Source organism: Pinus tabuliformis, chromosome 9, assembly GCF_031772625.1.
Source record: "Pinus tabuliformis cultivar Carrire ecotype Pingquan chromosome 9, CPIR1, whole genome shotgun sequence".
In the NCBI taxonomy this organism is placed as follows: Eukaryota; Viridiplantae; Streptophyta; class Pinopsida; order Pinales; family Pinaceae; genus Pinus; species Pinus tabuliformis.
Genome location: NC_142307.1, coordinates 846,656,317 through 846,675,616, shown reverse-complemented (window position 1 = coordinate 846,675,616; position 19,300 = coordinate 846,656,317). Strand labels below are relative to the sequence as shown.

Genomic DNA, 19,300 nt, shown 5'->3' with positions numbered 1-19,300 from the left:
TTGAAATTGTTTGTTGTTAACAGTCTTTGGAAACATGCTTTATCTGGTTATGGTTGGCACTATAAGGTAAAGTTTATGTGAGAACATGACGAAAGATTAAGCTTCAAAACTAGGGGTTTGGACTCTACAGTCTGAAAGAATTAAATAAAATGCCAAACTTCTGACCAGATCACTGCCCTAGAAATTGATAACGCTGGTACAAGCTATAAAAACTGCGAAGTTTTACAAGCATGTTAAGATGTGAAGCAATTGCATACTTCATATTCACTGGTATTGCTGACGGCAAGCTTCAATTTTTTGGATGTGAAGTCAGGTTGGATTGTAGGACTCATTTATTTCAAACGATTGGATCAATTAAAAGTTGTCCATATTATTGGGTCTTTAACATTGCGGGCAGCTTCAGTGCGCCTATGCTTTGGGCTATCTCTGGCTTCTTGTTGGCAGTTGCAATGGTTATGTTTTGTTATATGTATTGGCAGTTTCCTTGTCCTACCTTATTTGTGTTCTGTTTTTGTCTTAGGCTTGTTGAATTTCCAGTAATTTCAATACTTCAAATTCAAAATTATAAAATTACATTGAAGACCATGAGATTTATATCATAATCCTGTAAATCATAAAAGTAAGTACACTGAAGGCCTTGAGATTTAAATCAGTTTGTAGAATCACTTTGTAGCGTGGTATTATTGAACCAAGCTTGTTTCCATCTCATGAGATTATGTCTATTGTATATTAAGGTATCCAGTAGGTATATTGGATGCGGGGAATTCCATTTAACACAAGGATAGCAGTGAATTAGAGAGGGCAACATTTTCTTCTAAAAAATATTTATTGGACTGCAAAGAAGGTTTATCAATGAGGGGCTGGCTTTGTTGGGAACCATGTAGTTATACCAAAACCTGATAGAATATATAGGGATAAGCCGGATGAGATTCTTTCCATGGCAGGGTAACCCAATTAGGCAATTTTCATAACCAGGTCTAAAAAGGCCGCAATCAAATCCTCTTTGCTTTAATTTACCCCAATCAATTTTCCAACTGAACCTTTCATCTAGCATATTGTGAACAGCATAACTGAGGAAACACCAAATAGACCCTAAATTGCTTGTACTAGTCTTCTTGTAACTTTTGCACATACATCTTACAGGGTTAGGGAGACAAAAATTAAAGTTTCCTCGCCAAAACTTTTTGTCCCATACATGCTACAGGGCATGGGGAGCAAAAATAAAAGTTGTATATTATATTTGACTAAGATGTATTTATGTGTGCACCAACCACCGTATATTTAGCTTATATATATTCACTTTGTTAACTGGAAAAATATATATTTATGTGTTGACATTATTTAACTCTTTTCATTATTTATGTGTTGAGTTTTTATCATCTACAGAAAAAGTTGAGTTGCAACAAATAGATATGTTTTCTGTCTAGTAACATATTATATATAACTTTTTAAATATATCAAGGATTTAAGAACATTTTATTCTATTCCAGTTTTCAAAATTTTAGTGTTTAAAATGGATTTTAGTGTTTATTCTATTATTATGTTGTTCTTTTTAGATTATGGTATATGGAGAGCATTAGTGTCTTTACTCTCCTGGTTATGTTTGCAGGGAAAAAATATGTCCTGTAAATAAATGGCATCCTATTTTGCCTTTGTTGAAGAGTCCATAGAGCCCTCCCCCATGGAGTGTGCGGGTTATGAGCAGTGTGTGCATCTCCCCGAGCTCAATGCCATGTGGAAATTCAAGGAATGGCCTGGTTGGTCTAGAGAGGGGTTTGTAAAGGCTGCCTTACAGTCATTGGAGATTACTTTTCGGTTTGTTTCTTCTGTCCTCTGTGACACAAGGACTTACATTGACAAAGAGGAATGGAAGAGAAGGCTTGAATCCTTAATTAGTTCCCAGATTGAGTTGATTTCAATGATTTGTGAAAATGACAAGCAGGTTCCCACTCTTCAGTTGTCAGTAAGTAGTGGTGTTCTCTCATGGAAAGTTTTCCATGAGGTATGGCAGAGACCTGGTGCTTTACCTGTGGTTAGCAGAACAAGTGAAGAGAGCTTACTTCCTCGTTTGTGTACATGGAAAAGCGCTGAAGCTATGGTTTCTAGAATATGGCTTGCCATTGAAGGTCATATGCAGAGGACTCCCTTCACTTTAGGTCTGGGGAACCAAATATGTCAGGTAAGCCTATTCTTGAATATGATAGAATCTGCAAGCCAAGATATTTGCACTCTTTAAAACAACATAAATAGTTCCATAATCCAGAAGATGCCAAACTTTGCAATGTCCTCCAGATCTTTGAGGCTGGGTATTTGTAGGCCAAGAATTGTTGCACAGAATATATCAAAGAATAGACTTTGGGGATTTCACAGGAGCATCCACAGACTGTTGGATTGTTGAAAGGATGTGGAACATGCTCACAGAAATTGTGAATTTGCTTCTAGTGATGGACCGAGATGATTTCCTTTGCCTTAAACACCAGTTGGCAATTAGCAGCACTAGTACGCTTGTAGGCGCATATTGCCTTCGGTCTGCCCCCCTTAGAGACCTTACAAATGCATGCAAGGAACTAAGGCATATGGTGCCCAAAGTCATGGGTGTTGAGGTTGATCCAAAGGGTGGACCAAGGCTCTAGGAGGCACTTATGCATTTGTTTCATTCACATGGACTTCGCTCACATAACACTTCAGGTGCTTATCATGTTGCAACAATACATGTTCTGTTGGCCTTCCAGGCAATAGAAGCCGCGGTGAAAAGGTTTTTCTTCTCATATCAGTAGCTGGTAGTAACAGCCATGGGTAGCATTGAAATGAAGGGTCCATCATATCTAGGTGCTTGTGATGCCCTGCGTCAGATATATTTTGAACCACCTTATTTCCCTAGTGTGGATGGTGCAAAGACATTTTTGGGTTACTATTGGCACTAGAAGTCTACAACTATGGTGGATGGTACATTGGAAGATCTACAGACAAATCAAGTAAAGTTTACAAGACAAAGAACAATGCCTTCAGTTTTTCAAAGTATTACCCCAAATTCATACATACACTTCTTACATTGACAGTTTTGAGTACTATACATAGAATTATATTGGATATAGGATTAGACTCATTTTTGTTCATCCCCATCAGTAGGACCAATCAATAGAACAGTGCTAGAAATTTGAACAATTTTTTTTTTTTTTCCCTCTCCAACATGGATAGGATACTAAGGATTCATAGTGTGCAATTCCTCCTTCGTTAAATACTGTAAAAGATTGTCCAAAATTAAAAAGGTAATTATTAAAATTACTAAATTTTACGAGTTGTTTCTTTTTTTAATTTTTTAATTCTTTACCTAAATTCTATGATGAGTTTAATGATATTTATATAATTCATTATAAATTTTAACATGAAATGTAGTTTAATGCTGTTATTTTTTTTTTTTTAAGATTTTTTAATTCAGTGTGTGAAACTGAGATAATTATAATTTTAAATTGTTAAGTTTATTTAATGGAATGCATCATAATTTTTTTGATGCTTATTTTTTTTTTATATTTAATCAGATTTTTTGTTTTTTAAGATTTTTTAATTCAGCGTGTGAAATTGAGATAATTATAATTTTAGATTATTGAATTTATTTAATGGAATATATCATAAAAAATTTAATGTATTAAATCTATATCATATTTAAATATACAATTTAAATGATGGAACATTACAATTTCATTACGGGTCATACTAAATAATTATCTCTTTAAACTAGGCCTCAAAAAATATAATTCTTTTATTTGAATATTTTCTGCTTCAAAATTAATATGAGTGAACCAACTATCCAAGGGTCTTATTGGATCTTGTTCTGATTTATTGATTTAACGATATATAAGATATATCATTATACTATTGATGAGTCATCTTATACGGTGGCTTTATCCAATTTTCTCTTATTGACGAAGATAGTTATCTTATATATATATATATATATATATATATAAATTTTTTGGATATATTGACATCATACCGTTACGTTTTTTTCCTTTTTTCCCTACATTTGACATTTCTGTGTTACGTGTTTGTGTCATAATAAATTTGAGTGAGTAGTAAGGGGTGAATGAGACTATTCTAAAGGTTGTCTCTTGCTCATCATCTCTGCAGTGCTTTTCATGGTGGGTTTCTACTTTGACAGTGATTTTCTTCCTTTGCAGATTGTTCTTCAGAAACCATTTTGATGCTTCTTTTCTATAAAAGTGGACATACTTTGTAAGTCAAAACACCAAAACCATAATGAAATTTTTTCCTTCATACTTTGGTATAATTGTAATAAAATCCATTATGGCCTCTTCCCAACACTCACTTGGTATGGACAATGGTTCTAGTAGACTTGGTCTCTTGATTATTCCTCTTTTGTATTCAAGCTACATTCCTACCATAAATATCCACTCATTTCCAAAGTTTTGAGAAAAAATATTACATAATGCATTTTGGATTGACTAATAACATATAATTAGTATAATTTTTTATCTCTACATTTATTTTACAAAGTACTCTGATACTTCTTTATACTCTACTTTAATTTTCTTGCACATGGCCTTGTGTTATTGCTTAGGATGTCATTTAATTTAACTGAATTTATGGTAAAGGTATAAATTTTTCCTTTAGTTCTTCAATACTAATTTGTTTTAGTGAGATTGTAAATTTTAGTCAAATTATTTCTAGTATAGTATCATTTATAAAATACGTTGTTCTTTAATCATATAAGTTTAAATTTAGAACATTGATAATGCATATTGCTTGTAATCATTCTCACTCTTAATATCTATAATTTGGCTTAACACTTATCATTTTCTTGCAGATTGACACACGGTCCACTCACTTGTGCAGAGCCTAACCCCACAGTTTACAAAGAACAAAAACAATCATTGTAATTTTTCTTTTGTGGGTGACTGGCAACCTTTAGTGAATTGCCTTCACCTCTGCAATTTTTTTCCATATAATTCAGATTGTTTTAATAATCAGTATTATAAGGGCAATTACTTAGCCTTTACTTTAAATTTTTTACATTTCACACATAGCTTAATTAAGGGGAAAAGTAAGTGGCCATAATCCACACATTTTTTCAATTTGTTTTGCTATTTTACCCAAGTCACATAGCTTAATTAGAAAAGGAGTAAGTGGCCCATAATTTACTCATATTTTTTACTAACCAAAGCATCTTTACTTCATTAGCATTGGTACTAGGAACTAGTGTTATTAAAGAAAGGGAGTAGCCCCTGCTTCCCTTGCATCTTTTAGATGATCCTGGGCTTGCATCTGAAATCTTTCTCAAAGCACTCAGTTTTTCATCTCCCTTTTTAGGCTCACATAGTGTAATAGGAAGGAAGTAAGTGGCCCATCAACCACACATTATTTTATTTGCAGGTAAGGAACAAACATAATTTAGTGTAAGTAGACGAATTTGAAAAGGATCATTGAATATCCACATGACTACAAACTTTGTATGTTCACTCTGTCACTTACACACACATTTCACTACACACACTAAGCTACTCTAAACTTTGAACAAAGGGAATCAAGTGTAAAAACCTTTTGTACTTAGTTTATTTAAGCTTAATTTTTCACACCATAAGTGAAGGAAGACACGTAAAAGCAATCATAACTTGAACAAACTAAATTTCCCCACATGGGCCACAAAATAATTTATAGTTTAGGTTAGGACTGTTGGGGGTAGGCATCCAATAAGCCACCATGGTCATGTTACATTTTGAAACATAGAAGTTGTCTTTTAGGGTGCTTCAAATCCTTCAATCAGTCCACGGAAAAGACAACCCAGGCAGCACAGAGACCCGATTCAGAGGGGGTTCGGCTTAGGCTCAGTGCATGCGGTCCTATATGGGGCTACCCAACCTGTATAGTGCTCGGTACTGATAACCGATTACCAAGAAGCTAAAGACTCGACTGCCTCCGTGAGATGAAGGTATCCTATTGGCCAAATTTTAGGGCATCTTTCCCTATAGGTGGAGGTGTGGGAAGCACTAAAGCCTCATGGAATACCTTGGTTGATTCTTTTCATTGCTGGAAGCGTCACCAGTTCTTTCGGGACGTAGCCCCAGTACTCGTCATTTTTTGGCTGCTGGAAGCGTCACGAGTTCTTTCGAGACGTAGCCCCAGTACCCGTCATTTTTTGGCTGCTGGAAGCGTCACCAGTTCTTTCGGGATGTAGCCCCAGTACCCGTCACAAAAGATATCTCCGCAAGGCCCAGTTACTTATAGAGTGGAAAGGACGAATAGGTCTTCATAGGACCTTTTATCATACGCAAAACAAACTAAAATATTTTCCTTGTTTGATTGATCACATAGCTTAACTTAAAGGGAAAGTAACACTTTATTTTTCATTTTGCTTTATGTCTGTAATTTCTTTTTATACACATTCCTCTCCTCACCACAAAAGTGACACACGTTCCATTTTAAGAATACATAAATACTTTACTTTTTCATATTAAGAATAACAAGACAATGCTACACAAAACATTCCAATTCTCGTTTCATCTGAATATACATTAAAATAAATTCTACAAATAAAAATTGAAATGAAACATTTTTTTTAACTGATTTAAAATGAATTATTGGATAATTTGTTATTTATTTTGATATTTTTTGGGTAGAAAAATTGGAGGAATCATCTTTTGTGACATATTTTATGATATGTCTTAATTTTGAGATTTAGAATTTAAAGCCCTCTAAAGTTATTTTGGGATATGAAATGAGTGAAAGCTTTGTGAGCATAGCTCTCAGCCTCTTGATGTCGTTTTACACACCAATTCTAGCTTTCAAACAATGTGAAAATCACCTTAATCAAATTTCATATGCAGAAGCTATGCCTCCCACAAGTTCAGCTAACTTGTTCATACGGTGGTACCAAGTGGACGCTGCATCAACACCATTACTTAGATATGTGGAGTTAGTCACGTGTGGACATTCAAGAAGATCCTAAAAGGTCCAAAACCGTAACACTAATAGTGGCTTGAAAAATGTGAAAACCCTAAACCTTAAATAGTTTCCAAGCTATGTTAAATACTACGTCACTAGGAAGAGAAGGGGTTCCATCTTTTTAGGATTGTATTAAAACATAGTTGAGCACAACATCTAGGAGTGGGATTTGAGATCAAAACAAAGGAGAAAGATAATTTGCAACAACCATATAGACAACAATGTCATAGGCAACTCGATCGTAAATACCCCTTTCTTTGTATTTGTATTTCCATAATTAAATAAAAAAGAGTAGAGTATAAGCCTCACCTTCTAATTAGGTTTTCTTTTATATGATATCCCCTGAGTTATATCTTGTATTAAATTATATGATTTTTATATTCACTTACATTTTTTTCTTTTATGGGTTTAAATATTTATATGTATTTAACACTAACGAAGTGTTGAGACATGTGAAAACCCTAATCTGAAATCATTATCAAACTATGTTAAACACCAGGTCACTAGAAAGAGGGGGTTCCATCTTTCTAGCATTGTATTGTCTCGTGGTAGAGTAGAGCATCTAAGAGTTAGATTTAAGAGCATAACATAAGAACCATTTAGAATACAATGTCAAAAAAAACTCTGTAATAAATACTCATTTTTCTGTATGTAAAGTTTCATAATTAAATAAAATATAATAGAATATAAGTCTTCTTTTTAATTAGATTTCTCTGATATCATATTTTATAAATTACATCTTTTATTAAATCATATAACTAATATTTCCATTTACTTATTATTTTTTTAAATTATTTTCAAATATTTGAATAATAAAATAATAAACAAAATTAAATAATAAAAATTCAAAAATGACAATGTAGGCTATAATAAATTACTTCGGGTGAATATCTACAATAATTTATATATTGTTCACAATAACTTAAACTTAATATTACTTTTTGAAAAATTCACTCTCAACTTTCAATACCATGACATCTCATGGTGAAGACCTCTCCAATCTACTTATGTAAAAAACGAAAAAACGAGGGGTATTATTAAACTCGAGAAGCCTCAACCTATGCTTTTACACTTAAAAGTTACCTTTCTCAATGACGCATTATCATCTATAACCACATACCTTGAGATCTGGTATAGGACTCTCCATAATCTACTTAATTAAAAAAGAGGGGTGTTATTAGGCTAAATAAGCCTCTAACTTATGCTTCTAATAAAGAAAAGATGCGGGGTGCATCAGCTTATGTTAAGTTGGTTCTTTGTTTAATATTAAGTATGTAAGCTAGGGTGAACAATGATATTATGGGGACGACTAACTTAAATTCTTTTTTTTGCTAAAGCAAGATTCGTACCTTCTATACATTAGAAACAAAGAAACAAATTACATATAATACAACTACCCAAAGAGACCTGAGGGACATAGAGTCAACTATCCACTCAGGGCTTGGGTACCAAGCCAAAAGCTTAACATCCAGGCCGCGGGCCCACAAATTTAACTGTGAGACCTTCAAAATGCAAACAAAAGCCTAAACCGGCCAATCCGTTTGCAAAGTTCTGACGGATGAGACGCAAATCGGAGCCAAAAAAGGCATATTCTTAGATTCCAAAAACGGACCCGATGAAATAATAGAAACCACACTAAACGAATTTCGAGTCCGAATGGTGGAACAAACTTCGCGAATGTGAATCTCCCGAAATCCACCAATTCCAACCCCAAGGCTAAACATGCATGGAAGATAACAGTGAATCCGAACCCAAATTCAAAATAACCCAAAATTGCCACTCGCCCCCGGTAGCCCGCGAGATCTCCCGCAATTCTGTCCCCGGCAGAGTCCCTTTGACACGAACAATCTTGACTATTGATCCACATAGAGAAATCCAATGGAAGAGCATAATATCGCACCGAACAAGCGGACCAGACGTTAGTGTGCGATGGAGGGTAGTTTTCCAAACCCTCTATCTGCCACGTGTAGGATGTTGGATGGGATCGCTGCAAAATCGGTAAAACCGTTTCCCACTTTAGAGCGATGCAAACATCCAAAAACCGCCAAGGAAGCGGTTTTACTCTACGAGGCCCAAAAATGTAAAGATTCCGGTTGCCGGTAAAACAAGGATTCCTTCCATGCTTGCTCAACTTTCTTGCCTGAACCTAGATCCCAGAAAAGAAGAGAGGCTCTCCATTAATTAAGGAACTATGGTATCCGTTGTGCTCACGCCAATGAACAGTGATGTTCATCTGACTGACTCTAGGTATTTTAGCGGCCAGCTTGTGATTTCCATAGAAACAACTGTTGTATTTTATTGAGTTATTCTTGTGGTAACGAATCTACTCCTCCCGTGGTTCCCTGTATCAAAAACCCTTCCAGATCTAGGTTTTCTTTATCAAGAATTTCTTGTAGTTCATGATCCTCCAAGTCCATCTCATTTTGGGTAATTTCCTGATCCATCTCCAGTTCTGCATCACTCATTATGGCTTCCTTCTAATAATCGATGTCCTGTGTGTTTTCCCAGTTTTCTTCAGATTCCTTGTCCGCAGGACTTCCTTCCATTGCTTGATCTTCTTTTGAGATCTCTTCATCTTCCTCAAGCACTTGGAATTTGTTCTGACTGATTTTTTGACCTTCATCTTGATGTTGTTTTGGTCCTCTTTTGCCACCCTTTCCACGATTCACCACTTTCTGAAAGCTGTATGTTTCCTTCATTGTGTTATTTTTGCTCTTGCTTACTACTTTACTGAGTGGACAATCTCTGAGAAGGTGTCCATGTTCATGACATCTGCGACATCTGAACGGAATGTGCTCATAATCTACTGTTTGCACCCATTCTTCATCAAAAACTTCCAAGATCACCTCATCCAGTAGAGCTCCCGATAAATCCATTTCCACACATATTTTGGCAAATGAAGTATATTTTTCTTTTCTTGTGGCTTCAGAAGCTTTAACAAAACGACCTAATTTATTGCCGATAGCGGCTAACAATTCATTTTGCCAGTAATCAAGAGGTAGAGAATAGAGCCTTACCCAAACCGATACTGAAGTAAAAGTTTCACGTTCTGGAACAAAATTCATCATCCATGGCCGCATGTAGAGTCTAGTTGCTGCATAGAAGTAAGGTCCTCCTTCAAAAACTCTTTGATCAATATATATGCAAATCAATGCCACCCTTTATTCTTCAAGGACGATGGTTATAGGCTTTGGCTTTTTAGCTAGAGGAACTAGATTGCAAATTGAGGTGTGGTTTGGTGAGTCTTGTCTTTTCGAGCTAATTGATCCTATTATATCCTAATCGAGTCCCTATCCTACTCTATAACATTACTAAGTCACCACCACCGTGTATTTTTTTCGCAAAGAAGATTTAATAGAGGGGATTTCCTCTTGTCTTAATTCACAAAAATTTTTAGTGGTTTTACTCTTGATATTGGGGGGTTTGTTGGGGACAGGTTTTATGTCTCTCCCTTTCATCCCTATTTGAAGGGACCCATTAACGCACCATCTTATGTGTCAGTGTTAGGCAGTTCCCTTTGACCAATTCTAGCTCAGTGACTCATCACAAGTCGCCCCTCGACAATAACATGGTGGCCCCACCTCCAGAAAGAATTCATATGTCATACATGGGTTAGTCTAAATTTGTCAGAGATATTTAAGCTTATTAATGACCCAATTTCTTATGATCTTAGTTATCGTACAATGTCATCTAAGATCCCCTGAATATTACTTAATCCCAAAGTGGTTTACGTGAAAAGTATAAAATATTTACTAAAAAATGAGACTTCCATGCTTAGTACGCTATGCATTGATCAAGACCATAATATTTACTCAAACTAAATTATTTTCAATTTTCAATGCAATTTGTACAGGTATTTTAAGAATGAATAAGTGGGAGAGGATTAACGAGTTGGAAGTTGAAGACCCAAAAGATATGATACAATTTTTAGCAGAAGACTTAACATGGACAGAGATTGAGGGGGACCAAGTTGCAGTTATTCCATATTGTTGACTTGATGATTTCATAAGTGGAGAGGAATCAAATGAAAGTGCACCCACTCAATTTATTCTTAAGAATCATCGAAGTAACAAAATAGAGGATATCAAACACACCAATTACTCAACATTCCTGGAGTACAGTGTGTGAGTCTCTATATGCTTTTTCAAGATACGTATAATTTTTTCAATATGCATAAATATTATATCTAATTTGTAGTAATTTTTTTACGTACAGTTATTGGTGTTCATATGGTCCACAGTCGACAAGGAGAATTAGGAGTGCATCATCAGATCCAAAGACAAACCACAATCGACATGAAAGTATTAAAGTTGGTTGCCAATGTCACTTCTTTGTGCGACGACTTCAAATGAGACCAGATGATGCTGTAATAATATATACTGCATGTAGACATATTGATAAATCCAATGTTATTTGTCATGGGACAGATGCAATCGGTAGGTCCATGAGATTCAATTATGCACCACATTTAAGTTGGGATATGCGATCTAGTGTCCAACATTTCGTTAAAACAGGTTTTAATGTTACAATGATATGGGACAAGTTCATCTCTGATGTGAAGGATGGATCTAGTGAGTTATACACAGGGATACCTCGAGATACCTACATGACAAAAAAAGATATAAGTAACATTTACAATGATATCATAAGGCTAGAGTATGTTAAAGATCAAAGTGATCCAAAGAGTGTAGAGTGCTGGTATAAGGAAAACCCAAAGAGTTTTTTTCTTCTACCAAAAACAAGATCTTGTTGAAAATATCCCTTTTATCATAGGCATACAAACAAAGTGGATGTGTTCAATGATGTTGAAATACTCTCACAATAATATTATCTCAATGGATTCAACCTTTAGTACAAATAAGTATGGGGTGAGTAGATATTTATCCTAAATCCAATTCATTTATTTAACCTCATATTAATGCATGTATCTTATATAAATATAATTATGCACATTTTTTGTAATGCAGTATCAACTTTACACCTTAATGGTTTTCGACGAACATCACAATGGGGTTCCAATAGCTTGGGTGATATCATCACGCAATACTATAGCTGATCTTTCTAAATGGATGTTGGCCTTACTTGCAATTGGAAACAAAGAGCGACCAGATTGGCATGTTCTTGCCTTCATCATAGATGATGCTACTGCCAAAATTGAAGCATTGAGGTGATGTGTTTATTATTTTTATAAGAGGCATAAAAAATATTGCTAATGTATAATCTCTCTAAAAATTATGTTATTGCAGGTCTTCAATCAAGTGCAAAGTATTATTATGTGTGTGGCATGTTCATCGTGCATGGTTGAAAAATGTTGGAAACAAGGTCAAAGGGAGGGAAAACCAAATACGCATTTTTCGTGGTTTAGGAGAAATCATGCACATGTGTAAAGATGATGAATCTATGAGAAAGAAAGTTGAAAGTTTATTTGAAGAATTTAGTGAACAAAAAAAATTTTTGGAATATTTTAGAAATACTTGGTTGTCCAACAACAAAATATGTAAGCTTCTTATTGGTGGTTTTAATGACTCTATTTTTCATGTCATATGTATACTTATTAATATATAACTAATAAATTTCTTTCTACAGATATGTGGGCAAAAGCATATAGAAATTTTCCACATTCAAATCAAGATGCGAACAATGCCATTGAATCTTACCATTGGTATATCAAGGAAAGGTACCTATGTGAGAAGAACAATGCATGCCACAAAAGGGTTGATTGGTTAATCTATGTTTTGTTGACAAAGATGTATTATTTTACAATCATATGCACCGTTTAAAAGAAGCTAGTTTTGTACGACCCAGAAAAATACAGGAACAATTGAATTCATCCAAGTGTAGAGCTAAGAAAATCCCAAATGAAGATTGTGTGCCTGATGAAAAGAGTAATGACTACTGGGTTCATAGCCAAAATAAGGATACTCGTGAAATTTGGTACAATGTCATATATAAGGGTTCTAATCTACACTTCTGCAATTGCAATTGGGCCCTAAATGGAAATATCTGTAAACATGTATTGAAAGTTGAGATGTTAGTGAGTAACACTATTTTGGGTGAAAATGTAGCACCTTGTTGTGGGGAAAAGTGTCTATTCAGAACGACCCTATCCACCTAAGGTGTGACAGTGCCTTAGCAACAAACAGAGAAAACTACTTTTGTATTCTTCTTTATGAACTATAAACGAAGAGGAATATGATGAACCAACCTGTGTCTTGCGCTAGTCCTTTGATCCGATCTCTCTTCTCTTTGACAGCTTCCATCTACCTGCTTCCTCACTTGCACAGCTTCACCAAGTTCCTGTAAGATCACAGAAGAGGAAAACTACACAAAGACATGGATTTATATTCATAAATAGCTTAGGATCAGATTTAAGCTAAACATACTAATGCAACAAACATCAATGATACACAAGCATGTAGGAGAAACTCAAATAGTTTTATTGATATAACAAGAAGATCCAGGAGGAGATACAACCAAGTGAGTCCCGATCCAGCATCAACCTCCCAGCAAAGGAATCCCTTCTTCACCTCCAACAAAGCATAAATCACCCAATACTCTAATCTCAATCCAAAAACCAACAGCAATTCTCTGCAAAGTACAAAATTCCAGCCTCCGGATCTCTGGGATGAGGGATCCATATATAGATGTATGCAAAGAAGATGAGTCAGCTTGTCATTTGACTAGTGGCCTCTCTCTATCAGTTCTTGCTTTCACTTGGAGACTGAGAGCCTCTTACTCATCCTTGGTCGAACTCAGTGAGGCAAGTGTCATTGGGAAAGATTCTGGAAGCTTCCATTGTCTATCCACCTCGCGGAATGATACTGCCATTTGTCATTTCCCGCTCAACACACCCTGGTAGTGCATTTAGGTGCATTGCAACGCACCTAGCTTGTGTACTGGGGTGCTATGCAACGCAGGTAGCTAGTGGAGAAGCTGAAATGATCCTGATTTGACTGATTCTGAGCAGTTTCTGGTGGAGAACTTCTGGGAGAAGCTGTAATTGGTTGACCTTGTTCCTCTAGGGGTAGGAACAACACATTTAGGGCCTTAGGATCCCTTGGATTATGGACATTTCATGCTTAGAACCGTAAGGCACAAAAATGTCTATAACAACTTGGTGTCACTGATCCCATAATAGAAAGGCCTAGAATTTTATTTGATTTGAATGAAACACCTATATTGGTCCCAGGAATCCAAACAGAGCTTTCGCCATGCTTTGATTCTCCTCCTAATCTAAATTATCATAATGAAACAAGAATTGATAATTTAGAGAATTTCTCATACAATGTTGAATTGACCAATGTACGACAAGATAGTGCATTCTCTGAACATGATGAGATGAAACGTGTTAACTCATCAACTCTTGAGAAATTGAGATCCATAATACCTACAAATTTGGAACAGGCATATGCATTGAACAACTTGGTAGACAAAGCATGTCAAGAATACAACAAAATGTTTTTCAATACTATAACTCCATCTAAGATCACTACCTAGAGAAAACATAGTTTCTTGAGTCTAGTAAATAAAAAGAGGCGATGTGGTCGCAAGTCAAAATCAGGGACAGATATACTACAATTTGAAAGAGTTGGACGAGTTCATGCAAGGAAAAAAAGAATGAATGAACAATTGGAGTCATCTTCTCAAAAACAAAGAAATGTGGACCACGCGCCTGAGATAATGCAAGATTCTATTATACCCAATATTGGTATGGAAATTTCATGCTATGCATTGTTTTACGTTAAATGCGATATATTAGCATGTTCAACACATTTGCATGACTATATGAACTATTTTTATTGTTACAGCTGAGGAACCCACATCTCACAACATTCCAAATTATCGAATTCGTTTATTTGATGAACATGATATTGAAAAAAGATCTAGCATTGGGAACACTGCTTCAGCCATTAACACCCCAATATCCTCCCCAAGGGTGCTCCCCCCTATTGTTGAACCAATTAAGATGTATCATCGCCCACACCCACCACCTTTTTCCTCCATAAATTCTTCTATGCCTATAACCACCTCTATAATACCTTCCCAATGCTCACCCCTACCCTTCAATCATCCAGCATTCTCATTTTTTCAATCGTCCACCCTTAACATTCCAATTTCCCCCCCTAGGTTAATCCCCTGGCCTACAGTGATTCCCACTATCATACAACCAGTGGGGGTGTATCGTCGCCCGCACCCACTACCTTTTCCCTATTTCACATCCACCATGCCTTTATCCAGCACCCCTGAACCATGCCTATATCCGTCACCAAGTGCTCCGCCATCTACCCAGGAAGGGTTGTCTTCTCCATTGCCTCAAATACTCACGGTGAGAATGAGTATTTGATCAAAATATCATCATGAATTAATGAAATTGATTATATGCCTTTCAATTTTTACAACTAATTGATTATTGTAATTTTTTGCAGAGATATCAATTTGGAAATCCACCTGGGAGTGCCAAGAGGGACGAGGGTGACTTATAGACCCATACTTTAGATCGATCATGATATTGTTTTTCCATTATGTCATTTATGGGCATGAGATTCCATTATTTATGTTGGAAATGAAGTTCTATTTTGTAAAAAAAGAAACATGTATAGTTGGACCTATTTTGAATAAAAATACATAAATTTATACTTGTGTTTATGACAACATCTTCATTGAATTTTAAATCCTTATGTGGATGCGATGTTATATTCTATCAATGTTACATTACTTTTGATGAATAGTTGTAACGGATTTTGCTTTTATTATTTACAAATTATCAAGTTTATAAGTTAAGTTACTTTTATATTTATATCTTATTTGATGTTTAAAATGTAATCTTAAGACTTATACCTCGCACCTCAAGATTAATCTTTCTAAAAATACATATGCCTTTCAAACTTGATACTAGATAAAAAAACAATAACCAGACATTACAATCCAATATCACTTTAAAAGTATTCTTACCAAGTCTCTTAACAAATATGTAACCGTAGATATTTTTATCATAAGCTACCATACAATAACAACTCTTAAGTATAAACAAAATATATATCGAAAAAAATATGAAAGCTTAAATATATTTTCACATCCTCAACCCTAGAATAATCATTTATTTCTTTACATATGAATTATAGTTTATAGTTTATGTTCATATTCCATAGATTTTACATGTGAGAATCAACCCATTTAATAAACATGTACTTGTTATTTAACCTCTTTAACCTTTATTGATTTTTTTTTGTTTTATGGGGTTAAGGGTGTGATTGGAGAAGAGGGAATATTAAGATTACCAAAATAAAATTACAATTGAAATAGTAAGGAAGTATAAAGTTAAAAGTTGTAAATTTAAATTTTGAAATGGTTAATATTCTAAAGTGAACTGTTGTTTTTTAAGAGTGGAAATATCGATGGATAGAAGTATGTATTTGGAATCCAAAAATGTGAATTCCATTAATTTCAAACCTCCAAATTGTGAATTTTGGTTTCTAAAGCGTTAAGTGTCATGTTTTGTTTCAAAAATATAAATTTTGATTTCAAAGTTGTTAATTTAAATTAAAAAATAGTGAATTTCACTTTCAAAAATAAGTTTTTCAATTCCAAAAGTGTCCATGGTAATTATGAAGTTGTGAATTTTGATTTAAAAATATTTATTAATTTCCAAAATTTAATTATGAAGTTGTGAATTTTGATTTCAAAAATATTTATTAATTTTAAAACTTTAATTTCATTAAATTTGAAATAATAAGTAAAACCTAAGGTAAAACATTGTGAGTTTTTATTTTAAATGTTAATATTAGCTGTCTTGAAGTGCAAATTTGGATTTTCAAAGTAGTGATATTGGTTTCCAAAATGCCAATTTTTAAAATAATTCCATATACAGAAACTGTGCATATACGGAAATTGTGCATATACGGAAGATATGCGCATATATGGAAATTGTGCATATACGGAAGATATGCGCATGTCTTTCGTATATCCCTAACTTTCCTGTATGTGCATATATTCCATATATGCACGTCGTTCATGTATCTGCATCGTATACGCGCAAATTCCATATACAGAAATTGCGCATATACGGAAATTGTGCATATACAGAAGATATGCGCATATACGGAAATTGGGCATATACGGAAGATATGCGCATGTCTTCCGTATATCCTTAACTTTCCTGTATGTGAATATCTCTCGTATATGCACGTCATTTATGTATCTGCGTCGTAGATGCGCAAATTCCATATGCAGAAATTGCGGATATACGGAAACTGTGCATATACGCAACATATGTGCCATATGTACGCAACATATGTGCCATATGTTGCGTATATGCACAGTTTCCGTATATCCGCAATTTCTGCATATGGAATTTGCGCATCTACGATGCAGATACATAAACGACGTGCATTTACGGGAGATATGCACATACAAGAAATTTAGGGATATACGGAAGACATGCGCATATCTTCCGTATATGCCTAATTTCCGTATATGCGCACATCTTCTGTATATGCACAGTTTCCGTATATGCGCAATTTCTGTATATAGAAATTGTACATATCTTCGTTTATGTATCTGCATCGTATATGCGCAAATTCAATATACAGAAATTGCGCATATACGGAAACTGTACATACACGGAAGATATGCGCATATACGGAAATTGCGCATATACGGAAATTGCGCATATCTTCCGTATATCCCTAACTTTCCTGTATGTGCATATCTTCCGTATATGCACGTCGTTCATGTATCTGCATCGTATATGTGCAAATTCAATATACAGAAATTGCGCATATACGGAAACTGTGCATATACGGAAGATATGCGCATATATGGAAATTGCGCATATACGGAAGATATGCGCATATCTTCCGTATATCCCTAACTTTCCTGTATGTGCATATCTTTCATATATGCACGTCGTTCATGTATCTGCATCGTAGATGCGCAAATTCCATATACAGAAATTGCGCATATATGTAAATTGGGCATATATGGAAGATGTGCGCATATACGGAAATTGGGCATATACGAAAGATATGTGCATATCTTCCATATATCCCTAACTTTCTTGTATGTGCATATACGGAAGATATGCGGATATACGGAAATTGCGCATATACGGAAGATATGTGCATATCTTCTGAATATGCCCAATTTCCGTATATGTGCAATTTCTGTATATGGAATTTACGCATCTGCGATGCAGATACATGAACGACACGCATATAAGGAAGATATGCACACACAAGAAAGTTAGGGATATACGGAAGATATACGCATATCTTCCGTATATGCCCAATTTTCGTATATGCGCACATCTTCCATATATGCCCAATTTCCGTATATGCGCAATTTCTGTATATGGAATTTGCGCATCTGCGATGCAGATACATAAACGACGTGCATATACAGAAGATATGCACATACAAGAAAGTTAGGGATATACGGAAGACATGCGCATATCTTCCGTATATGCGCAATTTCCATATATGCGCATATCTTCCGTATATGCACAGTTTCCGTATATGCGCAATTTCTGTATATTGAATTTGCACATATACGATGCAAATACATGAACGACGTGCATATACGGAAGATATGCACATACAGGAAAGTTAGGGATATATGGAAGACATGCGCATATCTTCCGTATATCCCTAACTTTCCCGTATGTGCATATATGGAAACTGTGCATATACGGAAGATATGCGTATATACGGAAATTGGGCATATACGGAAGATATGCGTATATCTTCCGTAATGTCCAATTTCCGTATATGCACAATTTCTGTATATGGAATCTGCGCATATACGATGCAGATACATGAACTATGTGCATATACAGAAGATATGCAAATACAGAAAAGTTAGGGATATACGGAAGACATGCGCATATCTTCCGTATATGCTCAATTTCCGTATATGCGCACATCTTCCATATATGCACAGTTTCCGTATATGCGCAATTTCTGTATATGGAAATTGTACATATCTTCGTTTATGTATCTACATCGTATATGCGCAAATTCAATATATAGAAATTGTGCATATAAGGAAATTGTGCATATACTGAAGATATGCGCATATATGGAAATTGGGCATATACGGAAGATATGCGCATGTCTTCCGTATATCCCTAACTTTCCTGTATGTGCATATCTTCCGTATATGCACGTCGTTCATATATCTGCATCGTATATGTACAAATTCAATATACAGAAATTGCGCATATATGGAAACTGTGCATATACGGAAGATATGCGCATATATGGAAATTGCGCATATACGGAAGATATGCGCATGTCTTCCATATATCCCTAACTTTTCTGTATGTGCATATCTTCTGTATATG

The 19,300-nt window shown here is 35.0% G+C and overlaps 1 protein-coding gene across 1 annotated transcript; it reads left to right on the top strand.

Moving 5' to 3' along the window:
• Positions 1-1,633: 1,633 nt before the first annotated feature.
• Positions 1,634-15,443, top strand: LOC149151430 (nematode resistance protein-like HSPRO2). The gene is made up of 2 exons (XM_089443153.1): positions 1,634-2,179; positions 15,387-15,443. Exons 1-2 carry the CDS (start codon positions 1,634-1,636, stop codon positions 15,441-15,443), a joined length of 603 nt encoding a protein of 200 aa, XP_089299279.1.
• The last annotated feature ends 3,857 nt before the right edge of the window (positions 15,444-19,300 follow it).